Source organism: Halichoerus grypus, chromosome 5, assembly GCF_964656455.1.
Source record: "Halichoerus grypus chromosome 5, mHalGry1.hap1.1, whole genome shotgun sequence".
Lineage (NCBI taxonomy): Eukaryota > Metazoa > Chordata > Mammalia > Carnivora > Phocidae > Halichoerus > Halichoerus grypus.
Window position 1 is genome coordinate 168,457,733 of NC_135716.1, and position 23,440 is coordinate 168,481,172.

Below are 23,440 nucleotides of genomic sequence, written 5' to 3' on the forward strand. Positions count from 1 at the left end.
GAGAAAACGAGTGGGGGGAGGGGCAGAGGGGGAGGGAGAAGCAGACTGTACGCTGACCAGGGAGCCGGAGCTGGGGCTCCATCCCGGAACCCTAGCTGGGATCATGACCCGGCAGAAGACAGACGCTTAACCCGCCGAGCCACCCAGGCTCCCCCTTTTTAACGTTTTCTAAATCCTCTCCCATGTGGTTTCATAGTTATGCTTGGATTTTTTTTTAATCCAAAAGTAATTCATAAACTCTAGTGTATGGTTACCACTTAGGGTAGTGCTGGGGACGCCGGCTTTGGGGTTGGCGGACCGCAGCCTTGGCTCCACCTTTCCTTTTGGGACGACTGTGAGGATGCAGCTGTGAAACTGGAAAACCCTGAGCGCGGGGTAGTTACGTTTACAGCAAGAAAGTGCAACTAACTTAGCGAAAAGAAACGCATATTCCTTGTGCAATGTCGTGAACACGTTCACACAGCCTAATCGCGCGGGAAGGCAACTCTGTAATTCGAAGATCACAAGGGACGTGAAGGCCTTGGGCAACCGAAAGGTTCTCCACCCACCAGACGGCCCTGTGAGGCCACCGGCTGAGAAAGAGGGGCGGGGCTCCGGCCGGGGCGGGGCTGATGCTGGGGCGGTGCGTGCGGCGGCGGCGGCGGCGTAGCCCCGCCCCCGGCGTTGGCGCGAGATCCGAACGTGGAGGCAGTTATAGCCGTTCTGTGAGGCTGCGGGAGCCGGGGCCAGGCGTCCTGCTGGCTGGGTCTCGGCAGCGGCCATGAGGCGGAGGGGCCCTGAGGAAGGAGCCTGCGGCGTGTGGCTGGACGCGGCGGCGCTGAAGCGGCGGAGAGTGCAGGTGGGACGTGGGGGCGTGAGAGGGTGTTGGAGGAGGGGTTGGGGCCTCGAGGAGGGAGAAGGGGGTGGTGGAGGTCAAGTCGGGGTCCGAGAAAGGAACAGCTTTGGGACTTCTGAGGCTCGGGGGAGTGGAGCCTGCAGAAGGGTGAAAAATGGGGTTTGGGAAGAGTGGAGAGGAAATGGGACGAAAGGCAGGCGGGTTGTGAATGGGGAAGGAAGAGACTGGGACAATAAAGCTTCGAGGTGTGGTGGAGAGAAAATTTGCTGTGAGGAGTGTTGTTTTGTTTTTTAATTGAACTGTACTTGATGTTCAGTATCTAGCACGTCATAGTGATTCGATATTTTTATACATTAAGAAATCCACAGGATAAGTCTGGTTGCCATGGTCACCATACAAAGTTACAGTATTATTGACTTCCCTACGCAGTACTTAACCTCCCCATGACTTACTTATTTTATAACTGGAAGTTTGTGCCTCTTAAGCCTCTTCACCTGTTTCTTCCGCTCCCCAGCCCCTCCCCGCTCTGGTAACTAACAGTTTGTTTCTTATACCTATGAGTTTGTTTCTGTTTTGTTCTGTTGTTTAGATTCCACATACAGGAGAAGTTGTACATGTTTGTCTTTTTCTGTTTGACTTATTTCACTTAGCGTAATACCCACTAGGTCCATCCATGCTGTCGAGAATGGCAAGATTTCATTCTTTATGGCTGTGTAATATTTCATTGTATATATTTACCACATCTTCTTTACCCATTCATCTGTTGATGAACACTTGGGTTGCGTCCATATTTTGGCTATTGTAAATAATACTGCAGTGAATATAGGGGTGCATATATTTCTTCATTTGCTGTTTTCATTCTCTTCAGATAAATACCTGGGAGTAGAATTACTGGATTGTAATTCTGCTTTTAAGTTTTTGAGGATCTTCTATATTGTTTTCCATAGTAGCTGCACCAATTTACATTCCAGCAACAGTGTATGAGAGTTCCCTTTTCTCTACATCCTCTCCACACTTACTTTTTGTCTTTTTGATAATAGCTATTCTAACAGGTGTGAGGTAATATCTCATTGTGGCTTTGATTTTCATTTTCCTGATAGTTAATTAGTGATGTTGAGCACCTTTTCATGTGTCGGCCATCTGTATGTCGTCTTTGACAATAGTCTTTTCAAGTCCTCTGCCCATTTTTTAATCGTTTTTTTAAATATTGTGTAACTTTATGTATTTTAGATGTTAATCCTTTATCAGATGTGTGATTTGCAAATATCTTCTCCCATTCAGTAGGTTGCCTTTCTGTTTTGTTGATGGTTTCCTTCACTCTGCAAAAGCTTTTTCGTTTAATGTAATCCTATTTGTTATTTTAGCTTTTGTTGTCCCTGTCTGAGGAGATTTGTTCAAAGAAATACTGCTCAGACTGATGTCAAAGAGCTTACTGCCCATCTTTTTCTTCCAAGAGTTTTATGACTTCAGGTCTTAACATTCAAGTCTTTAATCCATTTTGAATTTATTTTTATATGTGGTGTAAGATAGTGGTCCAGTTTCATTCTTTTGCATGTAACTTGTCCAGTTTTCCCAGCACTATTTATTGAAGAGACTGTCTTTTCCCCATTGTATATTTTTGTCTCCTTTGTAGTAGATTAATTGACCATATACATGTGGGTTTATTTATGGGCTCTCTATTCTATTCTATTGATCTATGTATGGGTCTTTGTGTCAGTACCGTACCGTTTTGATTACTATAGCTTTGTAGTATAGTTTAAAATCAGGGAGCATGATATTTACAGCTTTGATCTTTCTCAAGATTGCTTCGTGTTTTTGGGGTTCCATACAAATTTTAGGATTTTTTTTTCTAGTTTTGTGTAAAATGGTATTTTGATGGATTGTATTGAATTTGTAGATGGCTTTGGGAAGTATGGATATTTTAACAATATTCATTCTTCCAGTCCATGAGCAGAATATATCTTCCCATTTATTTGTATCTTCAGTTTCTTTCCTCCATGTCCTACAGTCTTCAGAGTACAAGTCTTTCACCTGTTTGGTTAAATTTATTCCTAGATATTTTATTCTTTTCGATGCAGGTGTAAATGGGATTGTTTTCTTTTTTATTTTTTTTTTATTTTTTTTTTATTTTTTTTTAAAGATTTTATTTATTTATTTGACAGAGAGAGAGATAGCGAGAGCAGGAACACAAGCAGGGGGAGTGGGAGAGGGAGAAGCAGGCTTCCTGCCGAGCAGGGAGCCCGATGTGGGACTCGATCCCAGGACCCTGGGATCATGACCTGAGCCGAAGGCAGACGCTTAACGACTGAGCCACCCAGGCGCCCTGGGATTGTTTTCTTAATTTCTCTTTCTGATAGCTCATTATTAGCATGTAGAAATGCAACCATAGTTGAATAGCTGTCTATGGTGACAGCTTCCTTCCTGGAGCAGGTTCTCTAAATTCTTTTAGGTAGTTGGGGGAAGGTCAGCAGTTATTCCTGAGCCTGCTGTTCCTTAAAAATAATCAGCCTAAAATAATACATATGCCAAAGAGGCACACTTTGGGTGGCAAATTTTGCTCCCTTACAGTGGCTACAACCTCCTGAACAACGTAATTGAGGGCTGTTAAAAAGCATCGTACAACTAAAGTCATTTTTTGAGAAATAACAAATGAACCATCTGTTCCTTAAACAAAATTTTCTTTTTTTTTTTTTACTTAAAAATGTTTTTGGGGCAGGTACGTTCATCTGGTACATAATTTAAAATGCATGGCAGTGATAGGCAGCGAAATATCTCCCTAATACTTTTAACCATCCTTGGCCCATCTCAGAGGCCACAACTTCCTTGTGCATCCTTCTAGACATATTCTATATATGTACAAGCAAACGGTATCTATTCTTTCTTGTAAATAGTAGCATATTCCACATTGTTCTGCAACTTGCTTTTTCTCACTTATTGCATCTTATGTATCATTTCATATGCATCCACAAAGAGCTGCTTTATTCTTTTTTTAAAAAAATGATTTTATTTATTTATTTGAGAGAGAGAGAACACAAGTGGGGGAGAGGGGGCAGAGGGAGAGGAAGAAGCAGACCCCCTCCCTTGCTGAGCAGGGAGCTGCTTTATTCTTTTTAAAGACTAGATAGTATTCCATTATATGGAATAGTATCCATTATATGCAATAGTATTGCCTTAGTCTGCTCAAGCTGACAGTAACAAAATACTATACACTGGGTGGCTTAAACAACAGAATTCATTTTCTCACAGTTCTGGAGACTGGAAGTCCAAGATCAGAGTGCTGGCATGGTCAGGTTCTGATAGGGACAGTCTTCTTGGCTTGCAGAGAGTGAGCTGCCTCCTCCCCATGTGCTCACATGGCCTTTTCTTGGTGCATGTGTGTGTGGTAAGAGATGTGTGTTAAAAATTTTGGGCACGGGCACCTGGGTGGCGCAGTGGGTTAAGCATCTGACTCGGTTTCAGCTCAGATCATGATCTGAGGGTCGTGAGATGGAGCCCTATGTCAGGCTCCTCACTCGGAGTAGAGTCTGCTTAAGATTCTCTCTCCCTCTTCCTCTCCCCCTCCTGCTCATGCTCTCTCTTTCTCTCTCTCAGATGAATAAATAAATCTTAAAAAAGATTTTTTTAAACTTTGTTAAAAACTGGTTCTTTGACTTTTTAAGACTTCCAGCCCAGAGCAGAGTCCTAAAGATTCCCTTTCATAGGATGTAGAAACCTGCCTTTTCCTAGAGTAGCTATCAAATAGGCACACATTTGTTTGAGTTTTAATGTCAGTCATTAATAGGCAGTTGCTCGGGGCCAGTGTTTTAGAAAATATGCCCCTTCCCACTTGATCCCTAAACTGTCTGCTGTTTTGGGGCAACTAATGTGGTGGCTCATAGTCTAGCCAGAAAATAGATGCCTATGTTTGGAGTGAGTTTGCTTCTCTCTTGGTCCCACAGAGGCATGACAGGCTTGGCCTTATTACCTAGGCCTTGGTATGGAGGATACTGTATTTGTTTTCATTTCAGTTTTTTTTATTATGAGAGTAATATGTGTTTGTAAAAAAAAAATCAGTATAAAATTGTATTAAGTAAAAAACAGAAAGCTTCACTGGTGGTAGCTACTTTTAACAATTTGGTATCCTTTGAGACATTTTCTATGTGTATAAATATATCTGTTTCCCCCACAAATGAGATTATTTCAAACATATTGTTATTCACCTTTCACTAAATATATGATGGAGAACTTTCTATGTGAGACATGAATTTTAGTATGAATTTCTAAAAAGGCCGTTTTAATTTACATGATTTTCAAATTTTGTATTTTAACTTTGCTACCTTTTTATTAAAACATTGAGAAATATTTCTGAAAGGTTTTTCTACACAATAAAGAGGTAAAAAGATTTAGTATGTGTTTTGTATATTTGCTGTCTCTTAGGTGTATTATATTTAAAATGTCATAACTCAAAAATAATTTCTGTTTCTTCTTCATCTGTAATGCAGTTTAGTTTCTTACCCTTGAAATATATGTAGCGAGAAGGAGAAGTGGGCCTAAGAAGGGGACAGAACTGTGAAGATAACAGAAACCTTGGCTCAGTCATCAGTGGTTTCTGATGGCCTTGGCGGAACACTGAACACCACTGTGACATTATTGTGCAGCTTCACTAACATTCAGTCCATCAACAAATTCTCTGGACTCTGCCTTCATATGTGTTCAGAATCTCATAATTTCCTACTATTTCTACCACTGCTGCCTGACCCAGAATGAGAGTGACCCTTTGCTCACTGTTAATTTTAAGACCATCTAGTAGTTTCCTATCTTCTGGTAAAACCCAGAATCTCTGAGGCCTACAAGGCATGATTTGGCCATGTATGTTTGCCCTCTCATACACTTAGACCTCATCTGCTACTCTTTTCTCTGCCTCACGCTGCTCTAATCATACTGGCCTTCTTGCTGGTTTTCAAGCCAAGTATACCTCATACCCCTGCAGGGACTTTTGTACACCTTGAAATGCATAGGGATTAAAATGCCACATGGCTCTGCTCTTTCATTTGTTTGTTTGTCAACTTATCATTGAGTCCATTTCTTAACCACCATAAAATAGCCTTTCCCTTATCCCGTACTCCCTAACACCTTAGTCTTGCTTTATTTATCTCCATAACCCTTTTACCATTAGATATACTATATACTGCATATTTACTTGTTCATTTATGATCTTCCCCTACTAGAATGAAAGTTCCATTAGGCAGTCCTTCAAACAGTGGCACATGGTAGGTACTCAGTATGAATTTATTGAATGAATGATCCATCTGAGCTTTACTTTCAGAAACCCTTTTAGATATGGTCATAGTTGCTCATTTTATCTTTCTCTGATGAGAAGATAAGTGGGAGGACTTTGAGTTTTTTTTTTTTTTTTTTTTTAGATTTTTAATTTATTTAACAGAGAGAGAGAGCACAAGTAGGCAGAGCAGCAGACAGAGGGAGAGGGAGAAGCAGGCTCTCCGCCGAGCAGGGAGCCCGATGCGGGGCTCGATCCCAGTACCCTGGGATCATGACCTGAGCCGAAGGCAGCCGCTTAACCAACTGAGCCACCCAGGTGCCCCGTACTTTGAGTTTTTTAAAGCAAAGATGGACAGGAGGAGACCTCTAGTAAAATGGCAGTTTAAGTGTGTACTTAACAGGGGCACCTGGGTGTCTCAGTTAGTTGAGCCTCCGACTCTTTTGTTTCGGCTCAGGTCATGATCTCAGGGTTGTGAGATTAAGCCCTGCATCGGACTCCATGCTCAGCAGACAGTCTGCTTGAGATTCTCTCTCTCTCTCTGCCTCCCCACTCTCAAATAAATAAATCTTAAAAAAAAAAAAAAGTGTGTACCTAACAACAAAAAAAACCCCTCTGTGATACTTACTGAAATGATAAAAAAAGAAAAACAAAAATAGAGGAGAAAACTATTTCACTGAAACTGAATGGGCTCAATACTGAAGTCCATGGTAGCAACACTGTTGGGGTTGGTGCTGTAAGACTGATAAGGGTCTGTAAATGTGACTTAACAAATATTTATCAATATGATCTTTACTGGCTTATGGTTTGTAAAACTTTTTTCCATGTATTGTTTCACTTAACTTTCTCAGTAGCTTTGTGAGGGAGGTGAGATTATCTCCATTTTGCAGATGAAGAAATTGAAGTTCAGATAGAGATTTGCTTCAGATCACATCAGAGTAAGTGCAGCTCTATGGCTTGATTCCAGGTCTTCTGACTCTTGGTCCAGTGGTCATAATGTGTAAGGTGTCTTCAGATGATAAAAAGTGAATAATGTATTCATCTTTAGATAGTTCTAACCCTGGCAGCATGGAATATGGTAGGTACACAAATAACTGTCAGACAGACAGTAAGTGCCTTAGAGGCATAAGGAAATTCTAAGCATTTAGAGAAAGAAGAGATTACATTTTATTATGCGTGGAGGGGTGGTGGTTTTAAAATATGTCCACAAATTCTTTGATACCTCTCTCTTTAAAAGGTGGATGCTAAGTTCCCCACCCCCCCAAGTGTGGGCTACACTTGGTGACTCTAATGAATAGAATGTGATGGAAGTGTTCATGTTAGAATTCTGAGGTTAGGTCATAAACAGCATTGTAGCTTCAGCCTCATTCTCTCTTTAGGGGAAGTCACCTGTCACATGCAGACATACAGGCAGCTCTATGGAGATACTCATGTTGTGAGGAACCTTATTGAGTTTGCTAACAGTTGTGTGAGTGAGCCACCTTGAAAGTGTATATTGCAACCCTGGCTGATAACTTAAATGCAACCTAATGAGACTGTGAGCCAGAACCACCCAGATAGGCTGCTCTCAAATTCCTGATGCATAGGAGTTGTGAGATAATAAATGTTGTTTTAAGGTGCTAAGTTTTGTGGCAAAGTGTTAATGCAGCAATAGAAAGGTAATACAGATTTTGGTTTTGGCAATGGAGTACTACCTAACAAAAACCTAAAATGGGGGAGTGGCTTTGGCATGGGGCAATGGGTGACAGCTGGAAGGACTTTGAAGAGAGTGCTAGTGAAAGCTTGAAGAGCTTGTAAGAAACTATTTCTAGAACTAGGATGGCCTTTGGGGAGACTGTGGGTGAGGGTTTAAAGGAAAGTGAGAATAATCTTACTGGAAACTAGAGGAAAGGGAATCCTTGTTATGTAGTGACAGAAAGTTTCCTACAACTACTGTTGGCTGTAGTAAGGTGGAAGATAGAGAATGTACCTAAGGAACTGGGTGATGTGATATAGCCAAGGAAACTTACAGGCAGTGTTGAAGGGCTACCTGGTTTCTTCTTGCTGGTTATAGCGAAGTGCCAGAGGAGAGAGAGAGAAGCTAAAGGAAGGCCAGTTAAACAAAAAAGGAGCCTAGACTTGCTGGTTTTGAAAATTATCAGCTTCTTCAGGTGGTACACAGTGGACTTTTCTTTGCAGGAAGTTTTTAAATTACTAATTTAATCTCGTTATAGGTCTATTCAGATACACCCATGGAAAGATTGTCATCATTAGTCATTAGGGAAATGCAAATCAAAACCACAAGGAGATACCACTTCACATCCACTAGGATGGCTATAATCAAAAAGATAATACCAAGTGTTGGGAGGTTGTGGAGAAATTGGAACCCTCATATATTACTGGTACGTGCATAAAATGGTATAGGCAGTTTGCAGAACAGTTTGGCAGTTCCTCAAAATGTTCAACACAGTTATCATATGACCCAGCACTTCTGCTTTTAAGTATAGACCCGAGATATGAAAAGATAGTCCACACAAAATCTTGTACACCAGTGAACGAATGTTTGAATGTTTGTAGCAGCATTTCTCATAATAGCTAAAGAGTGGAAACAACCAAAATGCCCACAAATGATGAATGGATAGACAAAATGGTATATCCAAACAATGGAATATTACTTGACAATAAAAAGGGATTGAAGTATCTGACATGCTACAACCTGGATGAACCTCCAAAACATGCTCAGTGAAAGAAGCCAGTCACAAAAGACCAGATATTATATGGTGTATGAAAGGTCCAGAACAGACAAATCTTTTTTTTTTTTTTTTTTTTTTAGATTTTTATGTATTTGAGAGAGTGAGTGAGCAGGAGAGCGAGAGCGAGCACGAGTGGGGGAGGAGCAGAGGGAGAGGGAAAAGCAGGTTCCCCACTGAGCAGGGAGCCCGATGTGGGACTCAGTCTGGGGATTCCAGGATCATGACCTGAGCCGAAGGCAGATGCTTAAGCAGCTGAGCCACCCAGGTGCCCCAGAATTTGTCAATCTATAGAGACAGAAAGTAAATCAGTGGTTTCCTGGGGCTGAGGTGGGGTGGGAATGGGGACTGCCGATGGGTACAGGGTTTCTTTTGGGACAATGAAAAATGTTCTAAAATTAGATTGTGGTGATTTTTACACAACTCTATACTAAAAAACACTTAACTGTACACTTAAATGGGTAGATTTTATGGTATGTGAATTATATCTCAGTAAAGCTGTTAAAGGCTTTGTGGAAGAGATGGCATTTGAACAGACCTTAAAGCAAGGGTTGGATCTTGTTGGAAAGCAATGAAGGTGGAGTAGGCATTCTAGGAACAGTATGAATAGTGGCACAGAGCAGGAAATAACAAGAGATGTTTGTGAAATAAGGAGTAAAAGTTAGGGAGTCCCCAAGACCACCCTCACTTCTCACATCGACTGCAAGTTCAAGGGACCCCAAGACCACTCTGACGTTTGATAATTTGCTGGTAGGACTCACAGAACTCACTGAAAGCTGTTAAACTCATGATTAGTTTATTATAATGAAGAGATACAGATTAAAATCAGCCAAAGCAGATTCTAGGAGAATTCCAAGCTGAATCTAGGAGAATTCAAAGTGGGAAACTTGCAGTGTCCTCTCTGGGTAGCCAATATATTAGACAGCCCTAACTGCTTCTGGTAATGATATGTGACAGTACATAGAGTATTGCCAACCATGGAAGCTCACTGAGCCTTGGTATCCAGAGTTTTTATTGGGGTTTGGGTTGTGTAGACATGGTTGACTAGTTATGTGGCTGACCTTAGTTTCTTGCCCCTATGAAAGTCAAGCTGATACATGGCCCAAAGCTCCCACCGTAGATCACATTGTTAGCATAGGCTATCTGCTGTGGCCCAAGGCCTCAGGTAAACAGATACTCCAATCAGGTAGGACATTCCAGGGACGTAGAGATTACCTCCCAGGAGCTGAGGGTTAAAGCCAGACCTCTCTTTAATAGATTCTTTTACTACATTGGGAGTAACTCAGTTTGACTAAAGTGTAGGGTAAATGTAGGGGAGTTGAAGGTGTGATTAGGAGGGTAAACTAGTACCATGTTGTTGGATTCATGGAAGGCATTTGACATAGTAGTCTGTAAGAAGATTAGCCCAATGGTGGTTATATGAAAGTAAGTGGTACACTGTAAGGTAGGCTAGAGAAATTTGGAGGATATTGAAGAAATTTAGGCAAGAAATAATAAGGGTCTAATCAGGAATAGTAGAAGTTTAAATTATTATTTTAGGTGGATTATTGGTCTCTATAGTTATATATCTAAAGTACTGTCATTACGCTCAAGAAGGACCTAAATGTGGGCTTGGCTGGAGTTGGGAGGTCTCTTAAATACGTTTTTTTTTTTTTTTTTTAAGATTTTATTTTTAAGTAATCTCTACACCCAACATGGGGCTCAAACTCACAACCCCAAGATCAGAAGTTGTAAGCACCACCTACTGAGCCAGACAGGTGTCCCTTAAATATGTTTTTAAACTGTGACTTTGGTCCAGTTATTTGCATCCCTTAATATCTCTCCTTTTTTAAAGGACTTTTGCATTTTCCCTTTAGTTCCACTTACATTTAGGAGCCAGAAATTGGGACCTGAGTAAGTAGATGATTTTAGAGAAAAATTAAAAACTATATCTTGAGGGGCACCTGGGTGGCTCAGTCGGTTAAGCATCTGCCTTTGGCTTGGGTCATATTCCCAGGGTCCTGGGATCTAGCCCCGCATCGGGCTATCTGCTCAGCAGGGGGCCTGCTTCTCCCTCTCCCTGCCACTCTGCCTACTTGTGATCCCTCTCTCTCTTTCTCTGTCAAATAAAACAAACAACAACAACAAAAAACCCCAACTATATCTTGAAATAGTGTTTGGAAATTGGGACAATAGATATAATAATATAGGCTGATTGTGTGTACAGTTGAGCCTTGAACAACTCGGGTTTGAACTGCATGGGCCCACTTGTGGATTTTTTGTAAATACAATACTGTAAATGTATTTTCTCTTCCTTATGATTTTCTTAATATTTTCTTTTCTCTAGCTTACTTTATTGTAAGAATACATATAATATACAAAGTATGTATTAATTGACTGTTGTCCACAAGGCTTTTGGTCAGCAGTAGGCTGATAATAGTTAAGTTTTGGGGGAGTCAAAAGTTATGTGGATTTTTGACTATGCAGGGAGTTGGTGACCCTAACCCTCATATTGTTCAAGGGTCAGCTGTATATATTGTGTGTGTACAAACACACACACACACACACACACACACACACACACAGTAATACTTCTTTTCACAAAGTTGACACCTTCCAGGGGAGACTGGGGGATTTGTTCCAGAGTGATTTCTACTCCATTGCATTTTATTTGAGGTATCTACTTTCCAATTTAAGTGAGCTCTTCTTTCTTTCATGGGACTGTTAACTCTGCTGTTGAGAGGGCCACATTTAGCCATTGCTGTATTGGAAGTAGTTAAAATCAGGAGGTTTAAACAAATCTTCAATAGATAGTCTTCTTAGGGCAAAACTGATGGCAAATGTATGAAAACGCTGTACTACAATGATCTCTGACATGTGTGACATCCTTTAAGTGAGAAGAATCTCATTAGCAAGAAGTACCCTTTTATGAGACTTAGTAATGAAATGCTAATGGATGTAGACATATCAGGTCTCCCATTTAGGAGTTGTGATACTTAAAAGAAATTGCTTTTTTCTCTTATCCCTGTTGAGTTTTCATTAGGTTTAGATGAAAAATCAGTGCCAAGTGGTTCTAGAGAATGTTCTTGCAATAAATTTAGTATTGTTAGATTACTTTGGGAGAAAAACCTTCAGTTTTCAGTGGGTATACCTCTCATCCCATCTGTGCTCTGGACCTTATGTGTGACATCAATTACAGTGACAGGAGCTCATCTTCACTTTGATCACAGTACTGGAAAAGGCTTAATGTTTTCTGAGAGCTTTTTTGATATTGAAAATATAATGAGTAGTTATATATATAAAACATAACCAGGGGCGCCTGGGTGGCTTATTCGTTAAGCGTCTGCCTTCGGCTCAGGTCATGATCCCAGGGTCCGCGGGAAGCCTGCTTCTCCCTCTCCCACTCCCCCTGCTTGTATTCCCTCTCTCGCTCTCTCTCTCTCTGTCAAATAAATAAATAAAATCTTAAAAAAAAAATAACCAAAATGTGTCCTTCCTGTATATCTGCCTTCTTCCTAAAATATTTATTGAATTGAGTACTTACCATATGTATTAAGCTAGTTCAGTGGAGGACAGGATAAACAGTATGTGAATCAAATGTTGATACCAGAATTTTGTTAGGTAAGTCTTGAAATACCAAGTGATAAATGTCAAGTTTAGAAGGGGAAGAGATTACCTCTGGTTGTAGGAATCAGGAATGCTTGGGGCTAAGCTGAAGTATATGTAGCATTTCAGATGTGGGTGTGAAAAAGGCCCTTCTATGTGAGGCACAAAAATGAGGAAGGCAGAGGCCATAATAGGGACTGGCATGTGCGTGAGTATTATGCTACAGTATACACAAAGGGGTTTTCGTAATGGAGAAAAGGGTAACTGGAATCATACTGGTGTGTGCAGTCTGAGAGTCAGTACTTTATGCTATAAGGTAGTAGAGAAACTATTGACAGATTTTGAGCAAGATGGTATGCTCTCATAAGAGGATTTATCCCAGGAGGAATTTTTTTTTTTAATTCCCTGGGATCGAGTCCCGCATCGGGCTCCCTGCTCGGCGGTAAGCCTGCTTCTCCCTCTCCCTCTGCTGCTCCTCCTCCTCGTGCGTGCTCTTTCTCTCTCTCTGTCATATAAGTAAATATAAATCTTTAAAAAATAAATAAACATTCCACTGAGATAAACATAGTTCCTTAAAGCCAAAGTCTTCTAAAAGGGAGCTATAACTGGGGGCAGTATCACTCTTGACATTGCTCTGACCTAAGTAAGGAATGTCCTACTCTTGCTAGGATGGCCAACTTGGTGAAAAGCTTTATTCCCAGATGTTTTGTTAATTGATGTCTTACTGTTTTCTGATAATATGTAGTTTGTATAAGTCTTTTTTTTTTTAAGATTTTATTTACTTATTTGAGATAGAATGAGAAAGAGCGAGCTCGAGCTTGGTGAGGGAGGACAGAGGGACAGGGAGAAGCAGACTCCCCGCTGAGCAGAGAGACCAATGCGGGGCTTGATCCCAGGACTCTGGGATCATGATCTGAGCTGAAGGAAGATGCTTATCCGACTGAACCACCCAGGTGCCCGTGTATAAGTCTTCTTCAGAGAACTTAGTATGTTTTTAAATTTTATTTTAATTCCAGTATAATTAACATACAGTGTTAAATTAGTTTCAGTGATTCAACATTTCATACATTACTCAGTGCTCATCAAGATAAGTATACTCTTAATTCCCTTCAACTCTTTCACGCATCACATATGCACCTTCCATTTGGTAACCATCTGTTTGCTCTCTATAATTAAGAGCCCATTTTTCTGTTTGTCTCTTTTTTTCATTTGTTTAGTTTCTTAAATTCCATATATGAATGAAACTTATGGTATTTGTCTTTCTCTGACTTATTTTGCTCTTTAGATCCACCCATGTTGCAGATGGCAAGATTTCATTCTTTTTTATGGCTGAACAATATTCCACTGTGTGTATGTGTGTGTGTGTGTAGTACAGTACATTTTCTTTATCCATTTATCTATCAGTGGACACTTGGGCTGTTTCTGTAATTTGGCTATTGTAAATAATGCCATAATAAGCATAGGGGTGCATATATCCTTTTGAGTTAATGTTTTTGTATTTTTTTTTTAAGATTTATTTATTTGAAAGACAGAGAACACAAGCAGGAGGGGCAGAGGGAGAGGGAAAGAATCTCAAGCAGACTCTGCACTGAGTGTGGAGCCCAATGTGGGGCTCAATCTCAGCACCCAGAGATTGCAACCCCAGCCGAAACCAAGACTCAGAAGCTTAACCAACTGTGCCACCCAGGCACCTCTAGTGTTTCTGTATTCTTTGGGTAAATACCCAGTAGTGTGATTATTGGATCATATGGTAGTTCTATTTTTAATTTTTTGAGGAACCTCCATACTGTTTTCCACAGTGGCTATACCAATTTGCATTCCCACTAACAGTACATGAGGGTTCCTTTTTCTCCACATCCTCGCCAACACCTGTTGTTTCTTGTGTTTTTGATTTTAGTCATTCTGACAGGTGTGAGATGATACACCATTGTAGTTTTGATTTGCATTTCCCATTTCCCTGATGATGAGTGATGTTGAGCATCTTCATGTGTCTGTTGGGCATTTGTATGTCTTCTTTGGAGAAACATCTGTTCATGTCTTCTTTTTTTTTTTTTTTTTTAAGTAGGCTCCACACACCCCGTGTGGAGCCCAGTGTGGGGCCCGAACCCACACCCTGAGATCAAGACCTGAGCCGAGATCAAGAGTTGGACATTTAACCGACTGAGCCACCCAGGCACCCTTGTTCATGTCTTCTGCCCATTTTTTATTTGGATTATTTGGGGGTTTTTTTGGTGTTGTGTTATATAAGTTCTTCTTTATATTTTTTGGCTATTAACCCTTTATCAGATACATTATTTGCAAATATCTTCTCCTCTTCAGTAGGTTGTCTTTTAGTTTTGTTGATAGTTTCCTTTGCTAGGAAGAATTTTTTATTTTGATGTAGTCCCAATAGTTTATTTTTGCTTTTGTTTCCCTTGTCTCAGGAGACGTATCTTGAAAAATGTTATGGCCAGGGCGCCTGGGTGGCTCAGTCGTTAAGCGTCTCAGGTCATGATCCCAGGGTCCTGGGATCGAGTTCCACATCGGGCTCCTTGCTCCGTGGGAAGCCTGCTTCTCCTTCTCCCACTCCCCCTGCTTGTGTTCCCTCTCTGGCTGTGTCTCTCTCTGTCAAATAAATAAATAAAATCTTAAAAAAAAAAAATAGAAAAATGTTATGGCCAGTGTCAGAGAAATTACTGCCTGTGCTCTCCTAGGATTTTTATCGTTTCAGGTCTCACATTTAGGTCCTTAATCCATTTTTTTAAAAAAAAGATTTTATTTATTTGAGAGAGAGAAAGAGGGCACACAAGAGAGAGCACAAGCGGGGAAGGGGGTGGGGTGGAGAGGAGCAGAGCAGAGGGAGAAGCAGACTCCCCACAGAGCAGGGAGCCCGACTCGGGCCTTGATCCCAGGACCCTGGGATCATGACCTCAGCTCAAGGCAGATGCTTAACCGACTGAGCCACCCAGGTGCCCGGTCCTTAATCCATTTTGAGTTTATTTTTGTGTATGGTATAAGAAAGTGATCTGGCTTCATTCTTTTGCATGTAGCTGTCCAGTTTTCCCAACACCATTTGTTGAAGATACTTTTTCCCATTGCATATTCTTGCCTCCTTTGTTAAAGAGTAATTGACCATATAATTGTGGGTTTATTTCTGAGTTTTCTATTTTGTTCCATTGATCGATATATCTATTTTTATGCCAGTACCATACTGTTTTGATTGCTACAACTTTGTAGTATAACTTGAAATCTGGACTTGTGATACCTCCAGCTCTGTTTTTCTTTTTCAAGATTACTTTGGCTCTTCGGGGTCTTTGTGGTTCCATACAAATTTTATGATTGATTGTTCTAGTTCTGTGGAGAAATACTGTTTGTATTTTGATAGGGATTGCATTAAATCGGCAGATTGCTTTGGGTAGTATGAACATTTTAACTATTTGTTCTTTCAATCCACGAGCATGGAATATCTTTTCATTTGTTTGTGTTGTCTTCAGTTTCATCAGTGTTTATAGTTTTCATAGTCGTTTCAGGTCGTTCAGCTCCTTGGTTAAGTTTATTCCTAGGTATTTTACTGTTTTTGGTGGTGCAGTTGTAAATGGGATTGTTTTCTTAAGTTCTCTTAAGAGAACTGCTATTTCTGCTATTTCATTATTAGTATATAGAAATGCAGTGGGTTTCTGTACACTGATTTTTGTATCCTGTAACCTTATTGAATTCATTTATCAGTTGTTTTTTGGTGGAGTCTTTAGGGTTTTCTATATATGGTACTATGTCATCTGCAAGTAGTGAAAGTTTTACTTCTTCCTTACCAATTTGGATGCCTTGTATTCATTTTTCTTGTCTGATTGCTGTGGCTAGGACTTCCAATACTATATATATGTATATTTTTTAAGATTTTATTTATTTATTTGACAGAGAGAGACTCAGTGAGAGAGGGAACACAAGCAGGGGGAGTGGGAGAGGGAGAGCAGGCTTCCTGCGGAGCAGGGAGCCCAATGTAGGGCTCGATCCCAGGACCCCGGGATCAATCCCAGGACCCCGGGATCATGACCCGAGCCGAAGGCAGACGCTCAACGACTGAGCCACCCAGGCGCCCCCCAATACTATATTGAATAGAAATGGTGAGAGTGGACATCCTTGTCTTGTTCCTGACCTTAGAAGAAAAGCTCTCAGTTTTTCACCATTGAGTATGATGTTAGCTGTGGGTTTTTTATATATGGCCTTTATTATGTTGAGGTATGTTCTCTCTAAACCTACTTCGTTGAGGGTTTTTATCATGAATAGATGTTGTACTTTGTCAAATGCTTTTTCTGCATCTACTGAAATGATCATATGGTTTTTATACTTTATCTTACTGATGTGATATATATCACATTGATTGATTTGTGAATATTGAACCACCCTTGTATCCCAGGAACAAATCCCACTTGATTGTGGTGAATGATTTTTTTAATGTATTGTTGGATTGGGTTTGCTAATATTTTGTTGATTTTTGCATTTGTGTTCATCAGAGATATTGGCCTGTAGTTCTCTATTTTTGTAGTGTCTTTATCTGGTTTTGATATCAGGGTAATGCTGGCTTCATAGAATGAATTTGGAAGTTTTCCCTTGCTCTTCTATTTTTGGGAATAGTTTGAGAATAGGTATTAACTCTTCTCTAAATGTTTGGTAGAATTCATCTGTGAAGCTCTTTGGTCCTGAACTTTTGACTCTTGGGGGTTTTTTGATTACTTATTCAATTTCATTGCTGGTAGTCGGTCTGTTCAAATTTTCTGTTTCTTCCTGATTCAGTTTTGGGAGGTTATATGTTTCTATGAATTTATTCATTTCTTCTAGGTTGTCCAATTTGTTGGCATATAATTTTTCATAACATTCTCTTACAATCCTTTGTATTTGTGTTGTAGGACTTAGTGTTCTTGTAGTCATTTAAATAACTATGTATTATTAGTCTGTCTTTGCCCATAAGCTGTAAGCTTTACCAGGGCAGAAACAGTCTGTTTTGTTCATCATTATATTCCCAGTACCTAGCATATAGGTGCTAAAATACTTGTTGGCATACTATCTCACATAGTTTCACATATCTAGGATATGTCTCATATAAAATTTAGAGAGCCATGTGCCTGTTTGGGCTTCTTCATAGCATGCTGGCCAGCTTCTAAGATGCATGGCATTTTTATGACCTAGTTTTGGAAACCATATAGTGTTATTTCTATCATACTTTATTGTTCTTCCCAGGTTCAAGGTGAGGGAGTATGGACTTAGCAGCTTGAGAGGACGAGTGGCCACCTCAGCTTCTCCAAATTCCAATCTCGATGTATTCAATTAACCCAGAATGCACTGCCTGTGTCCTTTATCTATTTTGGTCTGGCAAGTGATTCCAGGCATAAAGCTAGAGTCATCATAGGGCTCACCTCATTGTTTTCCTTCTCTCAGGGCTCACAATCCAATGCAATTCCTGTTGTCCACCATCTAATATCAGTTGTTTCATGTATTTTATCCAGTTGTCTAGTTTTGTACAGTGGAGGGGAAAGTTCCACACCAGTACTGCAAGTTAGAGTATGAGTTTTACACCAAGGATTTCTTCTTTTATCCACTTAAGGTACATTTTAGTTTCCAAATGTAAAAATGAAGTCAACTTTGGGCTAGAATTAATAATTTGAGTTCGCTTCAGACCTGTCTCCAACTTACAACATGAAAATCAGCAAATCTCGTTTCTTTGGTTTTCATGCAAACTGAATTGAATATAAATTACCCTGTTCTCAGGGTTACTTCTCAGGCATTCCATAACAAGCAAGTGGAAACAAAAACAAATCACATTAAATAAAGATGAGGTTATATTTATAGTTAGTTGACAAAATTTACTTCCCTAACCTTTTCTGGTACAAATTCATACTGTAAAGTATAAAGGGGCTGAGAGTGGATAAGACTGGCTGTTTCACTGCTCTTCCTCCTAGTAATAACCAATTAGTATTGAACCCGAGGAACTGTGTAAGCCTTTTATGTGAATTAACTCACCAAATCCTCATAACAGCCCTATGGGATAGGTACTTTACTGTCCTCATTTCACACATGAGAATGAGACCTAGATTAAGCAACTTGCATAGGGTCACACAGTTAATAAGTAGCAGTGGCAGAATTGGAATGATTTGAACCCAAGCTGTGTGAGCTATGCTCTTAACTGTATGTGACTATTTGAAAACCACTAAAAATGTGTCAACTGCTGCTGATTCTACATCATGATTACTTATTCAATTTCATTGCTGGTAGTCGGTCTGTTCAAATTTTCTGTTTCTTCCTGATTCAGTTTTGGGAGGTTATATGTTTCTATGAATTTATTCATTTCTTCTAGGTTGTCCAATTTGTTGGCATATAATTTTTCTGTTATCTGATTACAACATGAAAATCAGCAAATCTCGTTTCTTTGTTATCTTTAAGTATAAGAGAGAGTATCATTCCTGGAATCACTTCAACAAATCCTGTTTGTTTAAGTCAATGTGATTGATTTCTGTGGGGAAGCAGAAAGATTGGGCTATAGTTGGAATATGATTTCCTGATAAAAACAAACACCATCAGTGTGGCAGGAAATGGTAGAAGATGATGTACAGCAAAAACTACCTAGAGAATAGGATAGGAGTGGAGTCCAAAGGTTCCAGTGCAGTTCCATGAGGGTCACAGGTGTTTATTGAATCTCTCCTGTCTGGCAGCTGTTTTGATATTAATAGGTTCTATTATTCTTTTTCTCCCCCTCCTCAGACACATTTAATGAAGCCAAACACCAAAATGCTAACACTCTTTCCTGGAGAGAAAAAGGCTAAGATTTCTTTTACTCAAAGAATTCCACCTACAGGCACTCGGCAGACCAGCATTGCTTCCTTCTTCACCTTGCAGCCAGGTATGATGACCTGCCTGGGAGTACCCAGGGAGCAAAAAGGAGTGTGTGCATTTTTCCATGCTGGAAAATTTATGAGAAGGGGCGACACCAGTGCATTGTGTTTAACTTAGCTAACTCATTAGAAGAGGATATCAAACAACACAACATCCCCTTCTGCAAAGCATTATATACATGCTTTTATCAACATTTTCTTATTCTGTGTGCTCAGTCTAATATTAAATATTTGTATTCCCTGACAGAGCAGTGAGGAGAAAGGTATGCTTGGGGAGTTGGGGTGTGCAGGGGAGCTGACCTGCCATTATTTAGGTAAATGTCTTGGATTGGCCATAATGACCAGTCTCTCTAGGATTACTTGATAACAGGTATTTCTGTATAATCCTTCTCAAATTGTCAGAGTTCAAAGATGCTTTTTTTCTTAGAAAGGTTGGCATAAAGTTGGCTTGTGTTTCGTCATCCTTTGGCAGTTTTTTGCTTACATGTCCCTTTTCAGGGGACGAGCTGCCTCAGAGCAGTGTGTCTGCCAGCTGGAGGGTTTTCGGAGGAGAGCTCTAACTCTTGATGCGATTCCCAGGATTGCTTTGCATAAATCTTCAAAATCTACTGTCCCTACCCCAACCAGAAACTTAAAATAAGCACCCTTTTTGCTTTAAGTAACAAGGGCAGATTTTTTTCAAGGACACTTCTGATTTCAAAAAAAAAAACAAACATTTTTTTAAAGTAGGCTTCATGCCCAACATGGAGCCCAACATGGGGCTTGAACTCATGACCCCAAGATCAAGACCTAGCTGAGATCAAGAGTTGGACGCTTAACAGTCTGAGCCACCCAGTCATTCCCCGCTATTTCAAAATTCTGGTATATTCTATAATCTGTTGGAATTCTTAGGCAAAGTTGAGGAATCTTTCACAGAACAGTTTCTGCAGTATAATTCTTGTTGGAGAAGGAAAAAGGAAATCATTCAGCTTTGTAATTAGATCTTGGTATAATTTGGGGGCGGGGGGAGTGGGTAGTCCACGGTATTCATCCTTAAGGTAGAACAGTATCCATTCCATGCCTGATAAAATGGATAGGCTGGACACTAGTAGTTGTTTATTATTGTTCTTCCAATTGGTTGACTTATCATCTAATTGTGTTTATTCCCTTTCCCAGGCAATGTCTGCAGAGTAGAGGACCTAATGTTCTTTGCACTGTCACCAGAGGTTTTCTTAAGAGTTGGGTGGTTAGGGGCGCCTGGGTGGCTTAGTCGTTAAGCGTCTGCCTTCGGTTCAGGTCATGATCCCAGGGTCCTGGGATCGAGCCCCGCATCAGGCTCCCTGCTCTGCCAGGAGCCTGCTTCTCCCTCTCCCACTCCGCCTGCTTGTGTTCCCTCTCTAGCTATCTCTCTCTCTCTCTGTCAAGTAAATAAAATAAAATCTTTAAAAAAAAAAAAAAAAAAAAGAGTTGGGTGGTTAATGTGATCTTAGTGACCTTACAAAAATTGTGTTGTGCGTATTTCTCAAAGGATAATATCCAGGAATATATATTTGGCCAAGATCACTATTTAACAGAAACCATATTAAAGAAAAAACAAAAGCAAAACTGATGTGCCCATATACTAAAACACAGTTGGAAAAGTAGGCTGTGGTCTGAGTATACGTACCATGTTTAACTTTATTAGGTAGATCATTTGGAAGCATCCATATATTTGAGGAGAGGAATATAAGGTCTGTGTTTTAGAAGGATCATTCTGGAGAAAGTAGAGATTGCAAGCAGGAAGATCATGGGGCGCCTGGGTGGCTCAGTCAGTTAAGCGTCTGCCTTCAGCTCAGATCATGATCTCTGGATCCTGGGACTGACCCCCCGCATCGGGCGTCCTGCTCAGTGGGGAGTCTGCTTCTCCCTCTCTGCCCCCCTCCCGTTCTTTCTCTCTCAAATAAATAAATAAAATCTTAAAAAAAAAAAAAAAAAGGAAAGCAGGAAGATTAGCTATAAAGGTTGTGATGAGTCTAAGACCCCCGTGCTAGATAGTGATAGTAGCTGATACTGATTTCAGAAAAAGCCAGCTAAATCCTGCTCAGGACAGAGATTTCCTGCAGAATAATCATTCATGTCTATTTTGCTAGGAAAGACAAATGGTGGTGACCAGAGGAGTGTTTCATCTCATACAGAAAGTCAGATCAACGAGTCTAAGAAATATGCAACCCATCTAGATCATCTGATCCAGGGCTTGGAGGACGATTCCATGTCACCCCCATTAGCCACTTCAACCCCTGCAGATACCCAGGAAGCTGGACTTTCTCCTCATTCCCTCCAGGCTTCTGACCACCACAGAATGGGAACTCCATTTTTGACTATGCTGCCTTTGCCCCGGCCTGACACCTTGGTCTGTGCTGGAAAGAGTAAAGCCTCATTCTCTTGTTCCTTCACTCAGAACTTGGAAGGTTCTTACTTGCTGGACCAAAAGGAAGGAGAGAAAGACTCTTCCTGGAAAAGGGAATGGCTTCATGGATCTAAGGAAAAAAACCATCAGGATGTGGAGAGACGCGTTCAACCACCTGGGGGCAAGGGCCTTCAGCCCTTGGACAAGATTAAATTGGAAAAGGTGTCTGCCAGAGAAACCAGGCAGGCCCCCATCCTCCTTCAAACATGCAGGGATTCCTGGAGTGGAGAAAACACAGACTCATTGAAACAAAGCCCTCGTCCTGTCCCTGCGTTTTCCTGGGACAGTGAAAAGAATGACAAGGACTCCTGGAGTCAGCTTTTCACTGAGGATTCTCAGGGCCAGCGGGTTATTGCCCACAACTCCAGAGCTCCTTTCCGAGATGTAACAAACAATCAGAATCGGGGCTTAGGGCAGTTTCCTAATAGCTCTTGGGCTCAGTACCAAGAGAGGCCCACTCAGTTAAATCTGCAGCCTGATTTGCTCTTTACCCAGGACTCTGAAGGTAATCAAGTTATCAGGCACCAAGTCTAAATGTCTTTATGCTGGTTTGGTTCCAGAAGTACCTTGAGATGACAGAGCTATAGGAAAATATTGGGCGGAGAGGGGGGGAAGGGAGGCAAGGGATGTTATTGAGCATTTTCTTTGTGTAAATAAAGCAGGGGGTGCCACTTGTTGAGACTGTATGATTGGCATGGTGCCTCTCCGTGAGGAAGAGGTGGCTGGTAACCTTGTACAAGTCTGTGATGAGCACTGAGGAGGTAGGGCAGGTACTTATCCTTCCAGTAAAGAGCCCTTACTCAGCCTGCAAAGCCACCTCTTTGCCCTTTCAGATGTCTGACTAGGACACTGCTTCTTATGGATGTGTGTTCGTCTAATCTCTGGCTGTTATCTTAACCACACAACCTTGGGACCGTTATTCCTGATACCTTTTTGAGTGATAAGGCACATCTCCTGGGTCTAGAGGTATGGGGGTAGGGAGGATAGAGAGAGAACTAGAAAGTAGAATGATGGTAGGGTGTTTGTTTTAAAGTAGGCTCCATGCCCAGTGTGGAGCCCAATACAGGGCTTGAATTCATGATCCTGAGATCAAGACCTGAGCTGAGATCGAGTCAGATGCTTAACCAACTGAGCCACTCAAGCGCCCCAATGGTAGGGTTGTTTTTTTTTAAAAAACTGTTATTTTTGTGGGGACTTTACAGCATTTTAAAGTCTTATATTCTGTGTTTAAACATCTCTCTCAAAAAAGCCTTGCTGGGGCCCTTGGGTGGCTCAGTCGGTTAAGCGTCTACCTTCACACGTCATGATCTCAGGGTCCTGGGATCGAGCCCTGCATCGGGCTCCCTGCTCAGTGGAGAGTCTCCCTCTCCCTCTGCCGCTCCCCACCCCCCATTTGTGCTCTCTTTCTTTCTCAAACAAATAAAATCTTTAAAAAAATATTTTTAAAAAGCCTGTGCTTTAAAAAAAAAAAAAAGCCTGAGGTTATATAGCAATCTAGCTGTGATGATATCAATCTTTTACAAGGTGTAAGAGAACTCCTTTTGTAAAACTATGAATCCAAATAAATGGCTGTTTACAAAGCTGACTCTGATGGTAATTAAAACATTACCATTTTATTTCTGAAAACGCAACTTTTTAATAGTTAATATGTTCTATCATTGCCATGGGTCCCATCTTAACCCCCGTGTCTATCCAAGATGTTATCCACCAGGTGGCAGTTTCCCATGTGGCAGGTGTGCTACCTTA

At 40.8% G+C, this 23,440-nt stretch overlaps 1 protein-coding gene across 1 annotated transcript; it reads left to right on the forward strand.

Annotated features, from left to right (window-relative positions):
* Positions 1 to 704: 704 nt before the first annotated feature.
* Positions 705 to 23,194, forward strand: AUNIP (aurora kinase A and ninein interacting protein). The gene is made up of 3 exons (XM_036114707.2): positions 705 to 838; positions 19,139 to 19,277; positions 21,378 to 23,194. The coding sequence occupies exons 1-3, from the start codon at positions 761 to 763 to the stop codon at positions 22,226 to 22,228; spliced, it is 1,068 nt and encodes a 355-aa protein (XP_035970600.2). The 5' UTR covers positions 705 to 760; the 3' UTR covers positions 22,229 to 23,194.
* Positions 23,195 to 23,440: the final 246 nt, after the last annotated feature.

Coding starts and splice junctions, on each gene's coding strand:
- AUNIP (XM_036114707.2), top strand. CDS start 761: ATGAGGCGGAGGGGCCCTGAGGAAGGAGCCTGCGGCGTGTGGCTGGAC. Junction 839..19,138: donor TGAAGCGGCGGAGAGTGCAG/GTGGGACGTGGG, acceptor CCCCCTCCTCAG/ACACATTTAATGAAGCCAAA. Junction 19,278..21,377: donor CTTCTTCACCTTGCAGCCAG/GTATGATGACCT, acceptor CTATTTTGCTAG/GAAAGACAAATGGTGGTGAC.